At 53.7% G+C, this 18,015-nt stretch overlaps 1 protein-coding gene across 9 annotated transcripts in view; it reads left to right on the top strand.

Moving 5' to 3' along the window:
- Positions 1 to 17,529, top strand: part of MAST2 (microtubule associated serine/threonine kinase 2) — a 199,598-nt gene extending 182,069 nt beyond the window's left edge. For 4 of the 9 annotated variants that reach the window (XM_030870005.2, XM_030870002.2, XM_060306029.2 and 1 more), the window contains 19 exons: positions 2,409 to 2,510; positions 4,801 to 4,933; positions 5,769 to 5,830; positions 6,098 to 6,183; positions 6,643 to 6,851; positions 7,832 to 7,970; positions 9,822 to 9,954; positions 10,695 to 10,860; positions 11,433 to 11,534; positions 11,794 to 11,916; positions 12,090 to 12,199; positions 12,484 to 12,710; positions 12,914 to 13,197; positions 13,303 to 13,500; positions 14,144 to 14,370; positions 14,583 to 14,705; positions 15,164 to 15,300; positions 15,437 to 15,630; positions 15,945 to 17,529. In XM_030870005.2, the coding sequence (XP_030725865.1) occupies positions 2,409 to 2,510; positions 4,801 to 4,933; positions 5,769 to 5,830; positions 6,098 to 6,183; positions 6,643 to 6,851; positions 7,832 to 7,970; positions 9,822 to 9,954; positions 10,695 to 10,860; positions 11,433 to 11,534; positions 11,794 to 11,916; positions 12,090 to 12,199; positions 12,484 to 12,710; positions 12,914 to 13,197; positions 13,303 to 13,500; positions 14,144 to 14,370; positions 14,583 to 14,705; positions 15,164 to 15,300; positions 15,437 to 15,630; positions 15,945 to 17,473 (4,284 nt within the window). In that variant the 3' untranslated portion in view covers positions 17,474 to 17,529. The remainder of the gene's footprint in view (positions 1 to 2,408; positions 2,511 to 4,800; positions 4,934 to 5,768; positions 5,831 to 6,097; positions 6,184 to 6,642; positions 6,852 to 7,831; positions 7,971 to 9,821; positions 9,955 to 10,694; positions 10,861 to 11,432; positions 11,535 to 11,793; positions 11,917 to 12,089; positions 12,200 to 12,483; positions 12,711 to 12,913; positions 13,198 to 13,302; positions 13,501 to 14,143; positions 14,371 to 14,582; positions 14,706 to 15,163; positions 15,301 to 15,436; positions 15,631 to 15,944) is intronic. The other 5 variants (XM_030870006.2, XM_030870007.3, XM_060306008.1 and 2 more) reach the window with 4 other exon arrangements.
- Positions 17,530 to 18,015: the final 486 nt, after the last annotated feature.

Here is an 18,015-nt window from a genome sequence, read left to right as displayed (position 1 = left end):
GGAAGGTATTATTATTATTCTCTAAATATGCAGATGAGGAAACCAAACCTTAAAAGGGCCAAGTTAGCCCAAGGTAACTCATTTCTTGAGTAGCAGAGCTAGCACCCAAACCCAGGTTACTTATTCCAGAGCCTAAGATCATACACTTGCAAATACTTAGTCAGTAAGCATTGACATCTGCTATATAAGAGGCACCTGTGCTAGGCGACACAGCCTCTCTACTCACAAGGCCCTACAGTGTACCTGTAGAGACAGACAATTAATTATAAAACAACATGCTAGTACCATGTGCTGTGAGCAAACAGCTAGGAAAACATAGAAAAAGGAGCTGTTACTTCTTGTTCTTCGTGTGTGTGTGTGTGTGTGTGTGTGTGTGTGTGGGCAGGGGACTTAGATGAGGCTTCACAAAGTTGATATTTGAGCTGCGTGTTAAAAGAATGAACAAGATTTCATCAAGTGCCCAGCCTCTCTTTTCATTGCATAACCAGTTTTTTTTAATGGGCTTCATTTGCTTGTATTTCTTTCCTTACAACCTGTTCACTATTCAGTCTCTTGCCTTCTACTTTCCCTTCCCATTATTCCACTGAAACATTTCAGGCAAAAGTCACCAAAGAACTAACTGGCCGGTTGCCAAATGCTGTGACCTCTCTCAGTCCTCACCTTCCTTCACCTGTCTACAGAGGTTTCCACAGTGAATACCTCTCTTTGATCTTTTCTCCCCCCCAGTTGTCATGACACTGATCTCTCCAGTCTTGTGGCCTTGCTGCCCCTTCACAAGTTTTCTTAAATGCTGGTGTTTCGAGGGGCAACTTCCTGAGCATCCGTGCTCCTCATTCTCCTTTCTTCACTCTCTGATCGGCCCTGTCAGCTCCTGTGTCTTCAGTTGTCATCCGTCTGCTAACGGGCCTTTGCTCCCCACTGTTCTTCTGAGCTCCGGATCAGTGGCCCCAGCTGCTGATTGGACTCCTCCACCGTACTTTCCACATCGGTTAGTATTCTTTGTTGCAAGTGGTAGAGAACCAACTCAGAGCAGTTTATGCAGGAAAGGGAAACTAATTATAAAGATTGAAAGGGTGTCTTAGAGAATTGAAGACAGGAATGCAACCAGGCCTTAAGAAGGGACCAGAACCAGAAACGAGAGCCTGTGGAAAGCCCAGGAACCATTCGTCTTCCTTCTCTCAGCTCTGTTTCTCTCTCTTTGGTAGGTATGGTCATCCTTTTCACCCAAGAGCGAATTATACAGTTCTGTCATGCTGATATTAATGGTTGTCGTTCCACCCATTTTTAAGTTCCTAGGGGGAAAAAAAAATCTAAAAGAAAAAGCAGGGTGGGGGGACTTCACTGGTAGTCCAGTGGTTAAGACTCCGTGCTCCCAGTGCAGGGGGCATGGGTTCAGTCCCTGGTCAGGGAACAAAGATCTTGCATGCTGCATGGTACGGCCAAAAATTAAAAAAAAATTAAAAAAAGTAAGTTCCTAGGAAAGTAGTCCACTCTGGTCAGCTATCGGAGGTGGGAGGGAAAGTGCAGCCACACCAGACAAATGTGGCTCCAGGAGTCAGAGCAGTTTCCAAGAAGGGAGAGTCTCTGGGGCTGAGCCAATGCCTACGAAAGTATCTAGTATAGGTACCTCAAACTTTCCAAGTCCAAAGCAGAACTTTTCCACCTACCTGCTTTCTCTTTAAAACCAAAGGGAATATGTTCTCTACCTATCCTCACCTAAACTGTGTATTTTTTTATACTGTCTATTTCATTTATGGGTTCAATGGAATTTCCATAAAATTGTCGTTGTACTTCCCATCTGTTCCTGCCTCTTCCACCCCTCAGGGCTGCTCGGAGTTGGCCCAGTCTGTCCATTTCCCTCCATTCTTACTGCCTTGGCTTATTATGCCTTTTTCATCTGCACTGTTGGCAGTAGCCTGCTGGTGGGTTTCCCTGCTTTTAGGCTTGCCCTCCTTAGTGCACCATCCACACTACAGCCAAAGAGATCTCTCTAAAATCCCTTCTGGTCACATCACTCTCCTGCTTTGAGGTCTTTCTATTCCTTACAGTCTGTCTGTGGTGGAAAGTGAGCATCAGTGAAGGCTCCATTGGGAGTTACATCTTGAGCTGGGGTCTGGAGGGTAAGTGAAGCCTGCTGGATGGAGCAGCAGGTAAAGCTGCGTGTCTTTGTGACATTCCTCGGCGTCATGTAGTGTTCCTCAGCTCATGTGGTTCCTGGTGAGCAGCCTGTCCCCCCTCATCACGGCCCACTGGCCCTCTCTAAGGTCTTTACTTTGCAGCACCCTCTGTACTACAGAGGGTACACCCTCTGTACCCTCTGGCAGAGTAGGCTCTGCCCAGCCCAGTCCTGCTTCACTCAGCCATGTTGGGCCGGTGGATTGCTTAAGTATCCTTTGTCTTCTCTACAGGCTCATGAGCGCTCAGAGAGTTCAGAAGTGGCTTTTGTGATGCAGCTGGTGAAAAAACTGATGATTGTCATTGCCCGCCCTGCTCGTCTCCTGGAATGCCTGGTGAGTGGGCTCTCGGGAGGTTGCGGGGGGGGGGGGGGGGTGGGTGGCTGGAGGGGAGGGAACGGGGGCTGTAGAGGAAGTATTCTGCTAACAGCAGAACTGTGGGGGTACCCACTGCCATTTCTGCTGCTGAAATCCTTGTTTAAATATGACACGCAAGCAAGTCCCTGTGAGGAAAAGTGGTTGCTCCTGAGAAGTGTGGCAGGGAGGGGTGCTCGTCTGCCCAGCCCACACTGAGCAGGCCCCAGGTCAATGGGGACCCTGGGGGTGAGGAGCAGAGGCCAGTTTCGTTTGCACAAGTTGAGTCCACCCTTCATTTGATCATTCAGTGACACTACTGAGTACCTGCGTCATTCTAGACACTGGAGATACAGGCGTAAGTAAAGCAGGGTCCCTGATCCTACGATGCCTCCTCTGCAGTAGAGTTAGATTTCGTCTTTTAGTGCCTTAAGTATGAGGCATGGAGACATGCAAATAATAATTATGATACTGGAAGAAGTTTGCAGCCAAGGGAAGTACAAGGTGCAACGGGGACGTGGGGAAGGAAGTGCTCTAGTCCTCCTTGGGATGAACAGAGATGGGCATTCAGTGAAGGCTCCCTGGGGAATGTGAAGCTTAGTCAGCTACTTGCAGGATAATTATGAGTTTGCCAGGGGAGAGCCATCAGAAAAGGCATTTGATGGAGTACAGGGTGTGTCCGAAGTGTTGGTGAGGGATAAACTGGGAGGTAGGCCATGACAGGACCATGGAGAGTGTTGGGTTCTTGGCTCCGGAGTTTGCATTTATCCTTAAGGCTACTTGGAGCCATCAGAAAGTTTAGGTAAGAATATGACATGGTCAGATTTACTTTTTTAAACTAATTTTATAGAGGTATAATTTACATACAATCAAATATATCCCATTTGAGTATACAGTTCAATGAGTTTTAACAAATATACACCTGTCTAATCACTGCCACAGTTAAGATGGAAAACATTTCTCCCGTCTTAGAAAATTCCCTTGTGCTCCTTTGCAATCAGTCCCTTTCCCCTGCCCATCTTACCTCCCACTCCAGGCAACCACTTATCTGCTCTTTCACTATGGATAAGTTTGCCTTTTGTACAGTTTCATATAAATTAAATCATATAGTATGTTCTGACTTCTTTCACTCAGCATAATGTTTTGGAGAGTCATACATGTTATTGCATGTATCAGTAATTGGTTCCTATTTACTTCTGAGTAACACTCCATCAGATTTACTCCTAAGAAAGATGACGCTGGCTGCAACATGGATAGTGAATTGGAAGAGAAGGCAGGATGAGCCAGGGACAACCTTGCAGAGGCACTTAAAGCCGTTCATGTGACGGAGAGGAGCGCCCAGAACTAGGACAGTGGTGGGAGGACAGAGCAGAAGAGTTGGGTAGAGGCGGGTTTCTGAAGTAGACATTCTGACTAGACAGGGACTGAGGATGAAGAAGAAGGTAAAAGGACTTCCAGTCTGGGTTAGATTGTATCCACATAGGTAGTGGTAGAGTTCTCCAAACCCGTGAGACCAGAGGTAAAGAAAGCAGTGGAGGCTGTGGGGTCGTGGTGAACAGAGGCCTCTCCCTCAAGGACATGAAGTCCGTGGTTAAACAGGGGCTTGGAGTTAGGCCTGGGTTTGCGTGCTGATTTTCTCTTTCTTCCTACCTCTGTGGTCATGGTCAAGTCCGTGCATCTCTGTGAGCCTTGATTTCCTCACCAAGGTCACAGAGGTGTCTCCAGGGTTTCGCCCATACTGGCACTTAGTAGGCACTCAGTCAATGGGGCCCTCGTTATTATGTGCTCCAGGCAGACAAGGACTTCTGTGCTGTGTCCACAAGGCTCTCCAGCCCCCAGCACACAGGGGTTTGCTCAGTAGATGTCTGAAGGCATGTGTGTGCACCGCCAGGGCTGTGAAGCGTGATTGAAGGTGTGCCAGGACTGCCCCTCTTCACTGGGTGTGGGAACACACCTGACAGTGCCGTGTCCGGCTGGCACAAGGCTTTGGACCAGGCGAATAGGCAGAGTTCTCTGGAAACCAAATGCTCTGGTTCTTATTGCTGTAAAGACAGCAAACGCTTAGGATGTCCAATCTGGAGGTGACCTGTAAGACAGCTTTGTCCCCATTGGTTCCTGAATCATGATGTTTCTTGGGATTCAGGGGTAGGGGTGTCCATCACAAAGAGGAAGTCTTCCTGTCATCCTACTCTGGGTATATGCCGTAAAACCAAAGAGACCAGCAGCCTGCTTTTGTAGCCCTCACCACTGACTACCTCTCTCCCCGGTACAGGAGTTTGACCCTGAAGAGTTCTACCACCTGTTAGAAGCAGCTGAGGGCCACGCCAAAGAGGGACAAGGGATTAAATGTGACATTCCCCGCTACATCGTTAGCCAACTGGGCCTCACACGGGATCCCCTAGAGGGTGAGCATGCGGCCTGGTGGCTGCAAAGAGGCCACACAGCCTACAAGCTCTAACAGCAGGGAAGCCACTTGGAGAAGAAGCTTAGTTGGACAGGGACACAACACAGCATCAGAGGCCCGAGGGCTATAGGAAAAACTCTGTGTTCTCTGTCATAAAACAGCCCCTCCTTCAGGATTGTCCACATCTGCCTTATATAACCCAAGCTGGATTGCCTTGGGCCCACCTGCGTTGGATTTAGAGCCTAAGATCAAAAGGTCATCACAGAGGGCCACAATCACATTTTCAAAAATGGTCACCTCCTCTGCATGCTTGCCTCTCCTGCTGCCACCTCACAAGTCCTCCTGTGTCTTTGGGGTGGTCCCAACTCAGGGCTTCAGAAGATAATGCCATTCTCTGGGCCTTCACACTGAGCCCCTCCTGAACCATGGGCTTCCGAATCCCTAGTCTCTAGTCGTCCCACTCCTGCCTTTCCTGCTTCCCAACCTCATCTGGCAAAGCAGAGTCTTGACCAGCAGGATGGGGGCCAGCTATCAGACAGCCCAGCTTTGGGCCCTGTTTTCAGGCATTGTCCCAAGTTTGAGGGAAGCTTTGTAGAATTTGCCAGGCCTTTTGAATGGTACTGGACTTCTAGAAATAGGAGTGGCAATATTATTTGACAAACAAGTCTAAAAGCTGTGACTGCACTAAGGATAGAGCCACAGGACCGCCTCCCAGCCTGATGCAGGAAGCATTAATGCCTTCCCTACATGCATCTGTCGTGTGATGTGAATGGACTGCTGAGATGTCTTGACATTGCCACGCACACTTTTCTCTTGTGTCCTTGCTTTGTTTCTAGAAATGGCCCAGTTGAGCAGCTATGACAGTCCTGACACTCCAGAGACAGATGATTCAGTCGAGGTAAAGACCCTGAGCTCCTGCCTCAATCCTGGACCCGGGGCCCTGTGAAGCAAAGGGCTGTGAATTCTCTCTAAGAGACTGTCTGAAGGAGGGATGGCGGAGTGGGTGATCGCTTACACTGTCTGAGAGGTCATTCAGTTCCTGGGGAAGAATGGGCAGGAGGCCATGGCAGGGCTAAGAGCTGAGCAGATGCTGGGGCCGCAGCTTCCCCCCAGATGTGAGCTCTGAGAAGCATTCCTGGCTCCTGCCCTTTCCCATGTCTTCCAGGGCCGTGGGGCATCTCTGACATCTAAAAAGACACCCTCTGAAGAGGACTTCGAAACCATTAAGCTCATCAGCAATGGCGCCTATGGGTAAAGGCAGGGGTCAGGGTGTGGCCGGGACTGGAGCTAAGTCAGCCCTGGGGCTCTTCCTTCCGGAAGTGAATGATGCCTAATCCTCTGAGCACCAGATGCCTCAGGATGGACCTGTCCCTCCCCGAAGCCTCCAGGAGAGGCAAGAGCCCAGTTTCCTCTGATACCTGAGTGTGGTTCCTTTCCCAGGGAAGAGTCCCTCTCCTCTTGGCGGCACTTCTGCTCTCACTGAGCTCTGAGGAGGGGTTGAGCTGTGTCCTCAGGTCTTGGTATATCAGGAAATTGAAGAGCTCCCTGGGCAGGTGCTCAGATCCTTCTCATTGATAAGCGCCCCCTGCTCCTTTGTTCTGTGCATTGATAAGGTGTGAGAGGAAGCAGTTTGACCACCCAAGCTCGCAGTGGAGGAGAGCACAGCTCAGGGGCTGAGGGCCGTGGGGTACGGATGGGCTTTGTTTCCAGGGCCGTATTCCTGGTGCGGCACAAGTCCACCCGGCAGCGCTTTGCCGTGAAGAAGATCAACAAGCAGAACCTGATCCTACGGAACCAGATCCAGCAAGCCTTTGTGGAGCGTGACATACTGACTTTTGCTGAGAACCCCTTTGTGGTCAGCATGTTCTGCTCCTTTGAGACCAAGCGCCACCTGTGCATGGTGATGGAGTATGTTGAAGGTACTGGGGAAAAGGTGGTCTGGCTTGGGGGCCACGGCATAATCTGAGAGAGCCCTGAGCAGCGACCAACAGCTTGTGTAGGCGTGAGGTTTCAGGGCCCAGCTTCCCAACCTCTCTTTGGCCTTGGTTTCTGCCTTAGGATCTCAGAGACCATTTGGCCATGGTGGGCACAAGGTGTCGTGCCCCTCCCAGGGAGAGGCTTCTGGAGCAGTAGCTGCCATGAGGCTGCCCATGTCAGGACAGGATGTATCAGCCCCACAGCTACAAAGCCTGCACAGCCTGGCAGACCTGCTGGCACCTGGCAGGAGCAAAGGGGGTAGCAGAGCCACCAAAGCCCAGGGTCGGATGCTGGGAGGATTGCATCTGGGCCCTCAGAGGAGAGGAAAGCCACTGCCCTTGCGGATGGTTTTTGAAGGGGATGCCCCTTAGGACCCCACAAAATGCTCTGGGGATGGTGTAGGAGAGCATCATGGGGCACAGCTCTGGAGGGGGCAGCCGCTTTGCCAGTGGCCTTCCCTCTCCCTTCGTCAGGGCTGCGTACAGCTTCCAAAGATATTTTGCCTAAGTCTTGAAGTTGAAGCTGAACAAAACTCCGCTTTTCATTCTTTGGGTAGGTGCTGGGAGTTTACAGTGTTACTTTACTCAAAAACGAAAGGAGAGCCAACAGGAAGGAAATAAATGGACAAATGCTGAAGTCTCATCCTAAAATAACTTAGTCCTGTCCCAACGAGTCAGCTTACAGGCCTAGAGGCCTGGGTTCCTTCCCTCTTTGTCCTGAACGATGGCCTTGACAGCCACTGGCCGACTCGTCTTACCTCCTGCTCCCCTCCACACTCTCCCACCCATGCCAGCAGCAGAGGGGTTAGAATCACAGTCTCTGGCACCAGGGTATTCTGTGACACTATCTACTCTGGGGCCTCTGAGACCATCTAGAGCAGGGCACTGGACCCATCCTTCATGGTGGCCTGGGCTTGTTGCAGGAGGAGACTGTGCCACTCTGCTGAAGAACATCGGGGCCCTGCCTGTGGATATGGTGCGCCTGTACTTTGCGGAAACTGTGCTAGCCCTGGAGTACTTACACAACTATGGCATCGTGCACCGTGACCTCAAGCCTGACAAGTATGCCCACTCTCCCAGTCCCTTGTTTAGGGTGTCCCTCTTGGGTCTCTAGATAAATGAACGCAGACACAGCACGTTTGAATCTATCCCAAATGGCTGCTAGGAAACACTGCTCATGTGGGTGTCCATCTAGGCTTGGTACTCTAGCCCCTGACTACCCCAAATGCAAAGAACATTGCCAGCAAGGTCTGGCAGGGGCACCGTAAGGCTTTGGTGACATCAAAGAATCACTGAGGAGCTCCACTCAAGAAACCAAGCAGGAACAAAAGGATCCACACATGTAGTAGATGGCTAAGCAAGTGTCCTGACATTTACTGACACCTGCTCTGTGCCAAGCACTGTATTCTAGTCCCTGGCCTGTAGAGCTTAAAGCTAGTGTGGGTGGCAGAAATATCTTTGTATAGGCTTCTTCTTAGAAGGTATTAGTCAGGTGGGCGAAGGTGGGAGGAGGTTTCTCGAGCTGGGGAGCAGGATTTGCAAAGGCACGCACAGGTGTGGGGACGGGTCCCATTCAGGAACTACAAAGAGTGCAGTATGGCTGAAGCTGAGATTGTTAGTTGGTCAGAGTAGTAAGAGAGGAAGCTAGAGAGAGGGGCAGGGATTGGATCATCAAGGGGCCTTTTGCTAAGTTTGGGTTTAATTTTAAAGGGTCCTAGAGAGTCTCTGAAGGGCCTGTTAACCACAGGGTGACAGTGTCACACTCAGACTCTGATTTAGGTTTAGGAAGATCACTGCCCATGGAAAGAGGTGATGAGACCATGGCAGTAGTCTAGGCCCAAAACAACAGTGCCTGCACTGGAACAGAGTCAGGATGGAGAAGAGAGGGATAGCGTTGGGAAGTGGAAAGGAAATGATAAGGCTGGGGTGAGAGAGCAGGAGTCTGGGATATCTTCCAGCTTTCCACCTTGGTGCTGGTGGCGGTAAGCCTCTGTAGTGGAAAGCAGCTTTGACATTAGACAGACCTACGTTCATAGAGCTCGTTAACTCTCTGAGCTCCGGGTCTGTTAATTAAACCTCTCTGAGCCTTGTGTTCCTCCTTTTGGGGATAATAATACCTACCTTTGTTGTGTTAGTTACTCTGTAAGACCTTTCATGAGCCAGAATATTTTGATAAATAATTGCTAAAGCACTTACCACAGAGCTCAGTAGGTAACAGAAACTACTGCTTTTCACTGAGAAGAGGACCAGTTAGGAGGCATGACCTTGTTTTGGACAGGTTGAGTTCGTGTGCCTGTAGGACATCTGGGCAGTTTTTAGGCCTGGAGCTCATGAAAGAAGTCAGGGCCAGAGATACAGATTTGGGAGTAAAGGGGTAGTAGGGTGAAGCCTTTGGCACAAAATGGCTCAGGCAGAGTGTGTGAAGCGGAAGAGACAGTTCTCTGTGAGATCTTACTTCTAGTTCCTCCCAACCAGCCCTCCTAAAACTAGCCGTGGACGTGGAACGGGATCATTGTGCCCCTTTGCCCTCTCCCTGACTGGGGTGTTGTGAGCCACTGAGGTCAGGAGTGGAGACTGGGAAGGGCTGGAGCCTTAGGGTGAGGCTGATCGCTGGTGGAAGAAAGTCTGTTTCTCAGCTGGCTGATACTTGCCCTCAGCGTAGAATACGGTTGAGGGCCGTAAACAAAAGTGAATTGGGGGAATGGGCAAAAGGCAGGTTAGCTGCTTGTGCAGAGTACAGTGCTCATACGACCAGAGCTATTTATTCTTCCACAGCTGCCTGTCTCCCTGATGAAGCTACCCTGCTTGTGTCCCACAGCAGACGCCTGAGTGGGGAAATTGGGCATGTACTAAAACCAGCCATCTTGGAAGGCCAGGAAGTAACTTCAAACTTTTGTTTCTCTGGTTTCCCAGCCTGCTGATCACATCCATGGGGCACATCAAGCTCACGGACTTTGGCCTTTCTAAAATCGGTCTCATGAGTCTGACCACAAACTTGTACGAGGGCCACATTGAGAAGGATACTCGGGAGTTCCTGGACAAGCAGGTAATAAGAAGGGTGGCTGAGACCTTGGGGGTTGAATCCAGGCCTCAGAGTAAGGACTGGAGGCCACATGCTTACCTTGCAGCTAGATGTTAAGACTGAGAGCTCCTGTCTTTTCCACCTTTTGGTTCCAGGGAGCCATTGAGATAGGCAGCACATTTGGAAAATAAGGTGGCCCATGAGAATCACATGGATATAAAATCCAAAATCATCTTCCGCCTCAGGGTTTGAAGAAGATAGGTCACATAACCATTGACACTCTCAGAGACTGATAAGAGGTCAGTCCTGAGACTTCTAGCCTCAGTAAAGAGCAAAGCTCTCCTGGCGCCTGTGTCCGTGGAACACAGCTCCAAGTTTCCACTGGGCTGCATCCTGAGAGCAGCCGCGGGGCGTTTCCTGATTTGACATTACAGGTTATGACTGTTCACAAGTCCCTGTAGGAGTCATATGACTGTAGTGTCTGTTCTCTGGAGGCTGGAGGGCAGAGACCAATTGTGGGTACCACATGCCAAAAAGGAGTGGTGGTTCCAGGCTAGAACTAGATGTTTCGGTTAATTAGGAAAATATATAAACTCACCCCACCAACAGCTCCACCCCTGGTACGCTGGGGCTCCTATTGCTCCTGCTCATTAACCAGAGTGAGCAGAGTGAGCTCCCCGAAGTGGGAGCACCCCAACCCCTCCGGCCGCCATGCCAATGCACTGTCTCTGCATGCTGAGCCAGCCCGGCTTCTTTGTGCCCAGGTATGCGGGACCCCGGAATACATTGCCCCTGAGGTGATCCTGCGTCAGGGCTATGGGAAACCAGTGGACTGGTGGGCCATGGGCATAATCCTGTATGAGTTCCTGGTGGGCTGCGTCCCTTTCTTCGGAGACACTCCAGAGGAGCTCTTTGGGCAAGTGATCAGTGGTAGGTACCATCCCCCTGGCCCACCAAGGGGACAGAATCTGGATCCACAGATATGACTTACGCATGCATCTGCGAGGCTTACGAGTTCTTGTTCTGTGTTCATGTGTGTGTGTTTGGTATGCTTGCCTCAGATATGTGCACATGCAGACTCTGTGTGTCACCTAGCGCTTGTTCTGATTGTGTGCCTGGTCCCACATGAGTGCATGGGTGTACCTGTGTTGTGTCTGTGCATACCCCGTGAGTGTGAGTTCTGTGTGTGTGTGAGTGTACATGTGTCTGGAGTGTAAAGGCAGAGTGAGCTGGAGATCAGACCACTGCTTTGCAGTGGCCACCCTGGACCAAAGAGCAAGCCATGGTCTAGGATGTGGGAGGCTCCCCTAGAAGGACAGGAACCTGTACAACTTAAAGGCAGCGGGTCCCAGGCAAGGCTTTCAGGGCTCTGGGCTGGGCCCTTTATGTCTCCCCACACGTATCCTATCACAGGACCCTCTTCTCCATCTCCCCACTCTGCCCACGACTTCTGAGACTTCTCTAACCCACTCCTTTCCTTGTCACACCCAATGACTCTTCAGATGAGATTGTGTGGCCCGAGGGGGATGATGCGCTGCCACCGGACGCCCAGGATCTCACCTCAAAACTGCTCCACCAGAACCCTCTGGAGAGACTGGGTACAGGTGGGACAGGCCCCACTAACCTTTCTCAGCACTTGGAGGAGTAGGGCTGATTCCATATAACTGGGAGGTTCAGGCTTCAGGTGTGGGCGGTGCCCCTGGATCCTGAACCTCTGCCCTGCTCCCTGTGGGCGGAAGAGGAAGGTGCTGGAGCTGAGGCCTCCAGGCCCAGCCTTTCGAGGCCTAGGTTCTCACCGGACGTGCTGACCTGGACTCCACACAGCTCACCCCAGCCCCTTGCCCATGCCATCCCTGTCCACAGGCAGTGCCTATGAGGTGAAGCAGCACCCGTTCTTTATTGGTCTGGACTGGACAGGACTGCTTCGTCAGAAGGCGGAATTTATTCCTCAGCTGGAGTCAGAGGATGATACCAGCTACTTTGACAGTAAGGCCACTGGTGGGACGGGGAGGAGCAGGGGTCCTACCTGTGTGCCCAGAAACACCTGTGCACCGTGAACTTGGTATCAGGAGCAACTTCTCCAGGCCCTCCTGAGATCTGATAGGGTTAAAGGAGGCCACCACCATGGCCTCTGAAAGGCACTGTTCTGTGTGTCCCAGCCCGCTCAGAGCGATACCACCACATAGACTCAGAGGACGAGGAGGAAGTGAGTGAGGATGGCTACCTTGAGATTCGCCAGTTCTCTTCCTGCTCTCCAAGGTTCAGCAAGGTGCGACTGTGGTGGGCCCAGACTGGAGAACTGGGAGAAGAGGACCTATTGAGGGACATCCCTGGGGCACACCTGGGGAGGAGGGGATGGGCTATCTCTGGGAAAAGAGCGGGCAAGGTCTGGGCCTGCATGTGACAGATGCCTCTAGATCTACTCAGGGCCCTGACATATGAGATGCCAGGGTGCGGCCAGGTCAGACCAGCGGAATAGCTGTTTCCTCGAATACTCATCTGGTATATATGGGGGAGGGAAGAGGAGAACTGGCTCGAATTCCTGGGCTTCAGGCGCTGAGGATCCTTTTCGCTCCTTGGGAGGTGTGGTCGTTGGGCGTCCCGGCAGGTCTCCTGTGCCCACAGGTGTACAGCAGCATGGAGAGGCTCTCGCTGCTCGAGGAGCGCCGGATGCCGCCCCCCACCAAGCGCAGCCTGAGCGAGGAGAAGGAGGACCGCTCGGACAGCCTGGCGGGGCTGAGGGGCCGAGAGCGGAGCTGGGTGATCGGCTCACCTGAGATGTGAGCACCCAGAGCTCGCCCAGGGGTGGGCAGCACAGCCATCCGCTGGTGGTCACAGATGGTGGGGAGGCATGTGGTGTGGTGAGGGGCCTTCGAGAAGATGGCTTCTGGAGAGAGGTTCTGTGACACGAGCCCCAGAGGAAGCCTGGGCTGGAGGAGGGAGGCCGCTGGGGCCACCTCACCCTAGGCCTTGTGTCTCACAGATTACGGAAGCGGCTGTCAGTGTCTGAGTCATCCCACACAGAGAGCGACTCCAGCCCTCCCCTCACAGTGCGCCGCCACTGCTCGGGCCTCCTGGACGTGCCTCGCTTCCCTGAGGGCACTGAGGAGGCTGGCGGCCCCCCTAGGAGGCAGCAGCAGGAGGGTGCTTGGCTCCTGACACCCCCGTCTGGAGAGGGGGGATCCGGGCCTTCCCCTGAACGGCCAGCGGAACGGCGGCTGAAGCTGGATGAGGAGCCTCTTAGCCAGAGCAGCGCTTCCAGTCCAGGTGTGGCCCAGCGGGTGGCCAGAGGGCCTGGGCTGGGGATGCGGCAGGGGGCCAGGAGGGGAGGCTCCGCTGCACTGCAGGTCTCACCGGTCACTTGGTCCACAGCCATGGAGACTCGAGGAGGCCGCGGGACCCCACAGCGGGCTGAGGGAGCCACAGCCAAGGCCATCAGCGACCTGGCGGTGCGCAGGGCCCGCCACCGGCTGCTCTCTGGGGACTCTATAGAAAAGCGCACTGCTCGCCCCATCAACAAAGTGATCAAGTCCGCCTCAGCCACAGCCCTGTCCCTCCTCATTCCTGCGGGTGAGGCCCCCGGGGGGTGAAGATAAAACTCATAGGAGGGCCTTGGAACCTCTGTGGGCCCGTGGCTGGGGTGTGCACCCAGCAGGTGTGTCTGTGTTCTGTGTGTCGAGGAGCAGGGATCCGAGAGGCTGTGTGTCACTGCGGCCCCTTTGTTAAGAGAGCAGGGGTCTCTGAAGGTGTGCGTTGGTCTGGGGGGGGGGTGTGCGTGTTCCAGAAGGCAGATAGCACCGTGTAATGAGCGCAGGCTCTGAGGCAGAGGCTCATGCAGATCCTGGTTCCATCACTGAAGGGCTCTTGATCTTGAAGAAGGTGCTTAATCCCTCTGAGCCTCAAGTTCCTCATCAAAAAATGTGGATGTTAATGATGGTAACTCATAGGGTAATTGTGACGTTCAAGTATGTATGAAGAGCTTCTGTGGTCCCTAATGCATATAAGTAAGCACTCAGTAAATGCGAGCCCGTCACCTCCTGGGGTCTGCGAGGGTCTGGGCACACGAAGGCGCTTTGCTGCTCAGAGGTTGCGGGGAAGACATACCTGGCTGGGGGCAGGCTCTGTGACTGGAGCTGTGTGGGATCAACAGCCCAGACAGGGGCCGGGCTTGATTGAGCATGGACGCACTAAGTCCCGGCTTCTCCTTCTCCAGAGCACCACACCTGCTCTCCACTGGCCAGCCCCATGTCCCCGCATTCCCAGTCATCCAACCCATCGTCCAGGGACTCTTCTCCAAGCAGGGACTTCCTGCCAACCCTCAGCAGCTCAAGGCCCCCCATCATCATCCACCGCGCCGGCAAGAAGTATGGCTTCACCCTGCGGGCCATCCGTGTCTACATGGGTGACTCAGACGTCTACACCGTGCACCACATGGTGTGGGTACGTCTGACCATCCAGACCTGTTGTCTCCCAGCTTCATCACTCTTCTTCCTTCCCCTTGCTAGGGCCTGTCTGTCCCTGCTTCTGTCCCCGCCCTCATTACCCTCAGGGGTCAAAGAGTGGGGGGTAGGGGTCTCAGCTCGATGAGCAGAGCTAGGCCCCACCCTTCATGCTCAGGCTCCAGGCTGAGGACTGTTCTCTCCCCGGGACAGCACGTGGAGGACGGAGGTCCAGCCAGTGAGGCGGGGCTCCGTCAGGGGGACCTCATCACACACGTCAACGGGGAGCCTGTGCACGGGCTGGTGCATACAGAGGTGGTGGAGCTGATCCTGAAGGTCAGTGCTGGGTGTGCCGCCTGCTGCGGTCCCTGAATGACTCCAGCCTTATGAGCCTGTGACTGGCCATTGGGGAGTGGGAGAGTTGGGCGCACACATACCTGACACTGAGGACAGATGCACATACACACGGAACTTGGGTGTGGACATAGCAAAGGGTTTTCACTGGAAGGCGACACCCTCATTGACCAAGGCAGGGATCCTGCTGAGCTGTGGGTAGGACTGGAGGACAGGGCATGTGAGCCTCTTCTCTATCTTCCCAACCCCAAACTACTTGGGCTCCAGTGGAGCCATTTCCTAATCTGTGAAGAAGGAAGGTGGTCCCTGGCTCAGACGTGGTGATGCAGGGGCAGAAGCTCAAGCCGTGGGACAGCCGTACTCAGCGGGAGGGGGAGGGGCAGGGGCAGGGGCAGGAACACAGCCACGGCCTTAGCCTAGGCTCATGCTCTGATCCCCAGAGTGGAAACAAGGTGTCTATTTCAACAACTCCCCTGGAGAACACATCCATTAAAGTGGGGCCAGCTCGGAAGGACAGCTACAAGGCCAAGATGGCCCGAAGGAGCAAGCGGAGCCGGGGCAAGGATGGGCAAGAAAGGTGAGCCAGACTTAGCCCAGGGGATCTGCTCTCAGCCACCTAGGTGCTAGTGTGTGCTGGGGACCCTGGCCCTTGGCCCAGTGTGTGCTGTGCCCTGGGCACCAACTGAGACAGCCTCTGACCCCTGTCTCTGCAGCAGAAAAAGGAGCTCCCTGTTCCGGAAGATCACGAAGCAGGCATCCCTACTCCACACCAGCCGCAGCCTTTCTTCCCTTAACCGCTCTTTGTCATCAGGGGAGAGTGGGCCAGGTTCTCCCACACACAGCCACAGCCTTTCTCCCCGATCTCCCACTCAGGGCTACAGGGTGACCCCTGAAGCTGTGCATTCAGGTATGAAGGGCTGGTTGCAGAGACAGCCCCTGGGAGGTAGCAGAGTCCTGGGCCCTCTGTGCTTCCCACTCATCCCACTCTGAAGCTCTCATCCAACCCACCCCCTTAAGATCTGGCAGTCTTGGGGAGGAGGTGACAGAGGTGGAGGGTGACTTCATTTCTGTAGCCTGGGCTCTGGTTCACTGGTGGAGTAACCTTGATGATCCTGGGACATTCCAGGCCTAAGCCCTGTTTTGCCCCTCAGTCACTTCCAAGAGCTAACTGCTCTGCCTCTGTGTGTGTGTGTCTCTGTTTGTCTGTCTGTCTGTGTAAAGTGGGGGCAAATTCATCACAGAGCAGCTCCCCCAGCTCCAGCGTGCCCAGTTCTCCAGCCGGCTCTGGGCACACACGGCCCAGCTCCCTCCACGGTTTGGCGCCCAAGCTCCAACGCCAGTACCGCTCTCCACGGCGCAAGTCAGCAGGCAGCATCCCACTGTCACCACTGGCCCACACCCCTTCTCCGCCACCAGCAGCTTCACCCCAGCGTTCCCCATCACCCCTGTCTGGCCACGGAGCCCAGGCCTTCCCTACCAAGCTTCACGTGTCGCCTCCCCTAGGCCGGCAACTCTCACGACCCAGGAGTGCGGAGTCACCCCGCTCACCACTGCTTAAGAGGGTGCAGTCAGCTGAGAAACTGGCGGCTGCACTTGCTGCTTCCGAGAAGAAGCTAGCCACTTCTCGAAAACATAGTCTCGACCTGCCCTACCCTGAGCTAAAGAAGGAATTGCCACCCAGGGAAGTCAGCCCTCTGGAGGTAGTTGGGACCAGGAGTGTGCTGTCTGGTAAGGGGGCGCTGCCAGGGAAAGGGGTGCTGCAGGCTGCTCCCTCACGGGCCCTAGGAACCCTCCGCCAGGACCGGGCTGAACGGCGAGAGTCGCTGCAGAAGCAGGAAGCCATCCGGGAGGTTGACTCTTCAGAAGATGACACTGATGAGGGGCCTGAGAACAGCCAAGGTGTACAGGAGCCAAGCTTGGTACCTAACCCAGAAGTGGGCCAGGATCCACTCCTCACAGGAGCAGGAGCAGGAGAGGGTGAGGAAGAGGACGCCTTCTTGCCCAGGGATCCCAGGAGCCAGGGCCCGGTGGTCCCAGGCCTATTGACAGGGGTCACACTGGGATCTCCCAGAACGGAAGGCCCTAGTGTCCCCCAGAAGAGGCTTGGGATCCTACAAGCCTTTGAAGAGGCTGCCAGCTCCTCGTCATCAGCTCCCAACCTGGGTAGGGCTGGACCCACAGACCCCATCCCCCCTGAAGGCTGCTGGAAGGCCCAGCACCTCCACACCCAGGCACTAACAGCACTTTGTCCGAGCTCTTCAGGACTCATCCCCGCCAGTTGCTCCACTGCCTCCACCTCCGGAGAGCTGGGCCTGTGGTCCTGGAAATTCATTGCTGAAGACCCTGACAGGGCATCCCCAACCAGAAAGGCAACAATGGAAGATGGGCTGGCCAGCTCTCAGGATTTGGAAACTACAACTCCAGTCCACCCTGCAAACTTGTCTCCCAGACAGGAGGGGAAGTCATGGCCACCCAGTGCCCCTGGGCTGGCCCATCTACCTTGTGAGGTTCCCAGCCAGAGCTGGCTATGGGAGCCTGAGTGTACACAAAGAGAGGAAGAGGAGCCAGCCCCGGGTATCACCAAAGTGCCTGATGCCTCAGGTGACAGGAGGCAGGACATTCCATGCAAAAGCTGCGCCCTCACCCAGGAGCCTGGGCCCAGCCTGCTCCAGAAGGGCCGAGACCCAGGGGGCCCTCAGAAGCATCAGGACTTGGCGTTGGCACCCGATGAGCTTTTAAAGCAAACATAGAGGTTGTTTGCCATTTCTTGCACTCAGTCCTGTGTAATACACGCTCTTGGAAACTATCTTTATGTCTTTGGCTTTCTTCTTTCCTTCAGTCAATACAAATGTAACTTAAGGTCCTGTGTTGCTGCTGAGAATGTAGTGATGAATGAGACACAGTTGTGGGAGGGTGCCTAAGCCAGCTAGGCTTCCCAGAGACTAGGGCATCTGAGCTCAAACCTGGAGGACAGATGATAGGTGGTAGTTTGCTAGGTTAGAAGAGTGGGGATTAGTGTGAGAAAGAATGTCCAGACAAAGAGTACGGCACTTGGCGTACACCTGGCATACTCAAAGAGCTGAAAGTAATTCAGACTGGAAATGGGTCTAGTGAGTTAGGCAAGGGCCATATCTAAGAGTCTTCTAGGAGTTTAGACTTTCTGTAGGAGATGGAGAACCAGAGAAGGCCATGTAGCAAGTAATATTCCTGCTTTATAGAGAAGGGAACTCAGGTTTTCAGACATTAACGTGAGCAAGATCATACAGCTCTGGGCAGGGCTAGGATTAGAATC

The sequence above is a fragment of the Globicephala melas genome, chromosome 1, assembly GCF_963455315.2.
Source record: "Globicephala melas chromosome 1, mGloMel1.2, whole genome shotgun sequence".
Classification (NCBI taxonomy): domain Eukaryota; kingdom Metazoa; phylum Chordata; class Mammalia; order Artiodactyla; family Delphinidae; genus Globicephala; species Globicephala melas.
This window is presented reverse-complemented; position numbering and strand designations above follow the sequence as displayed.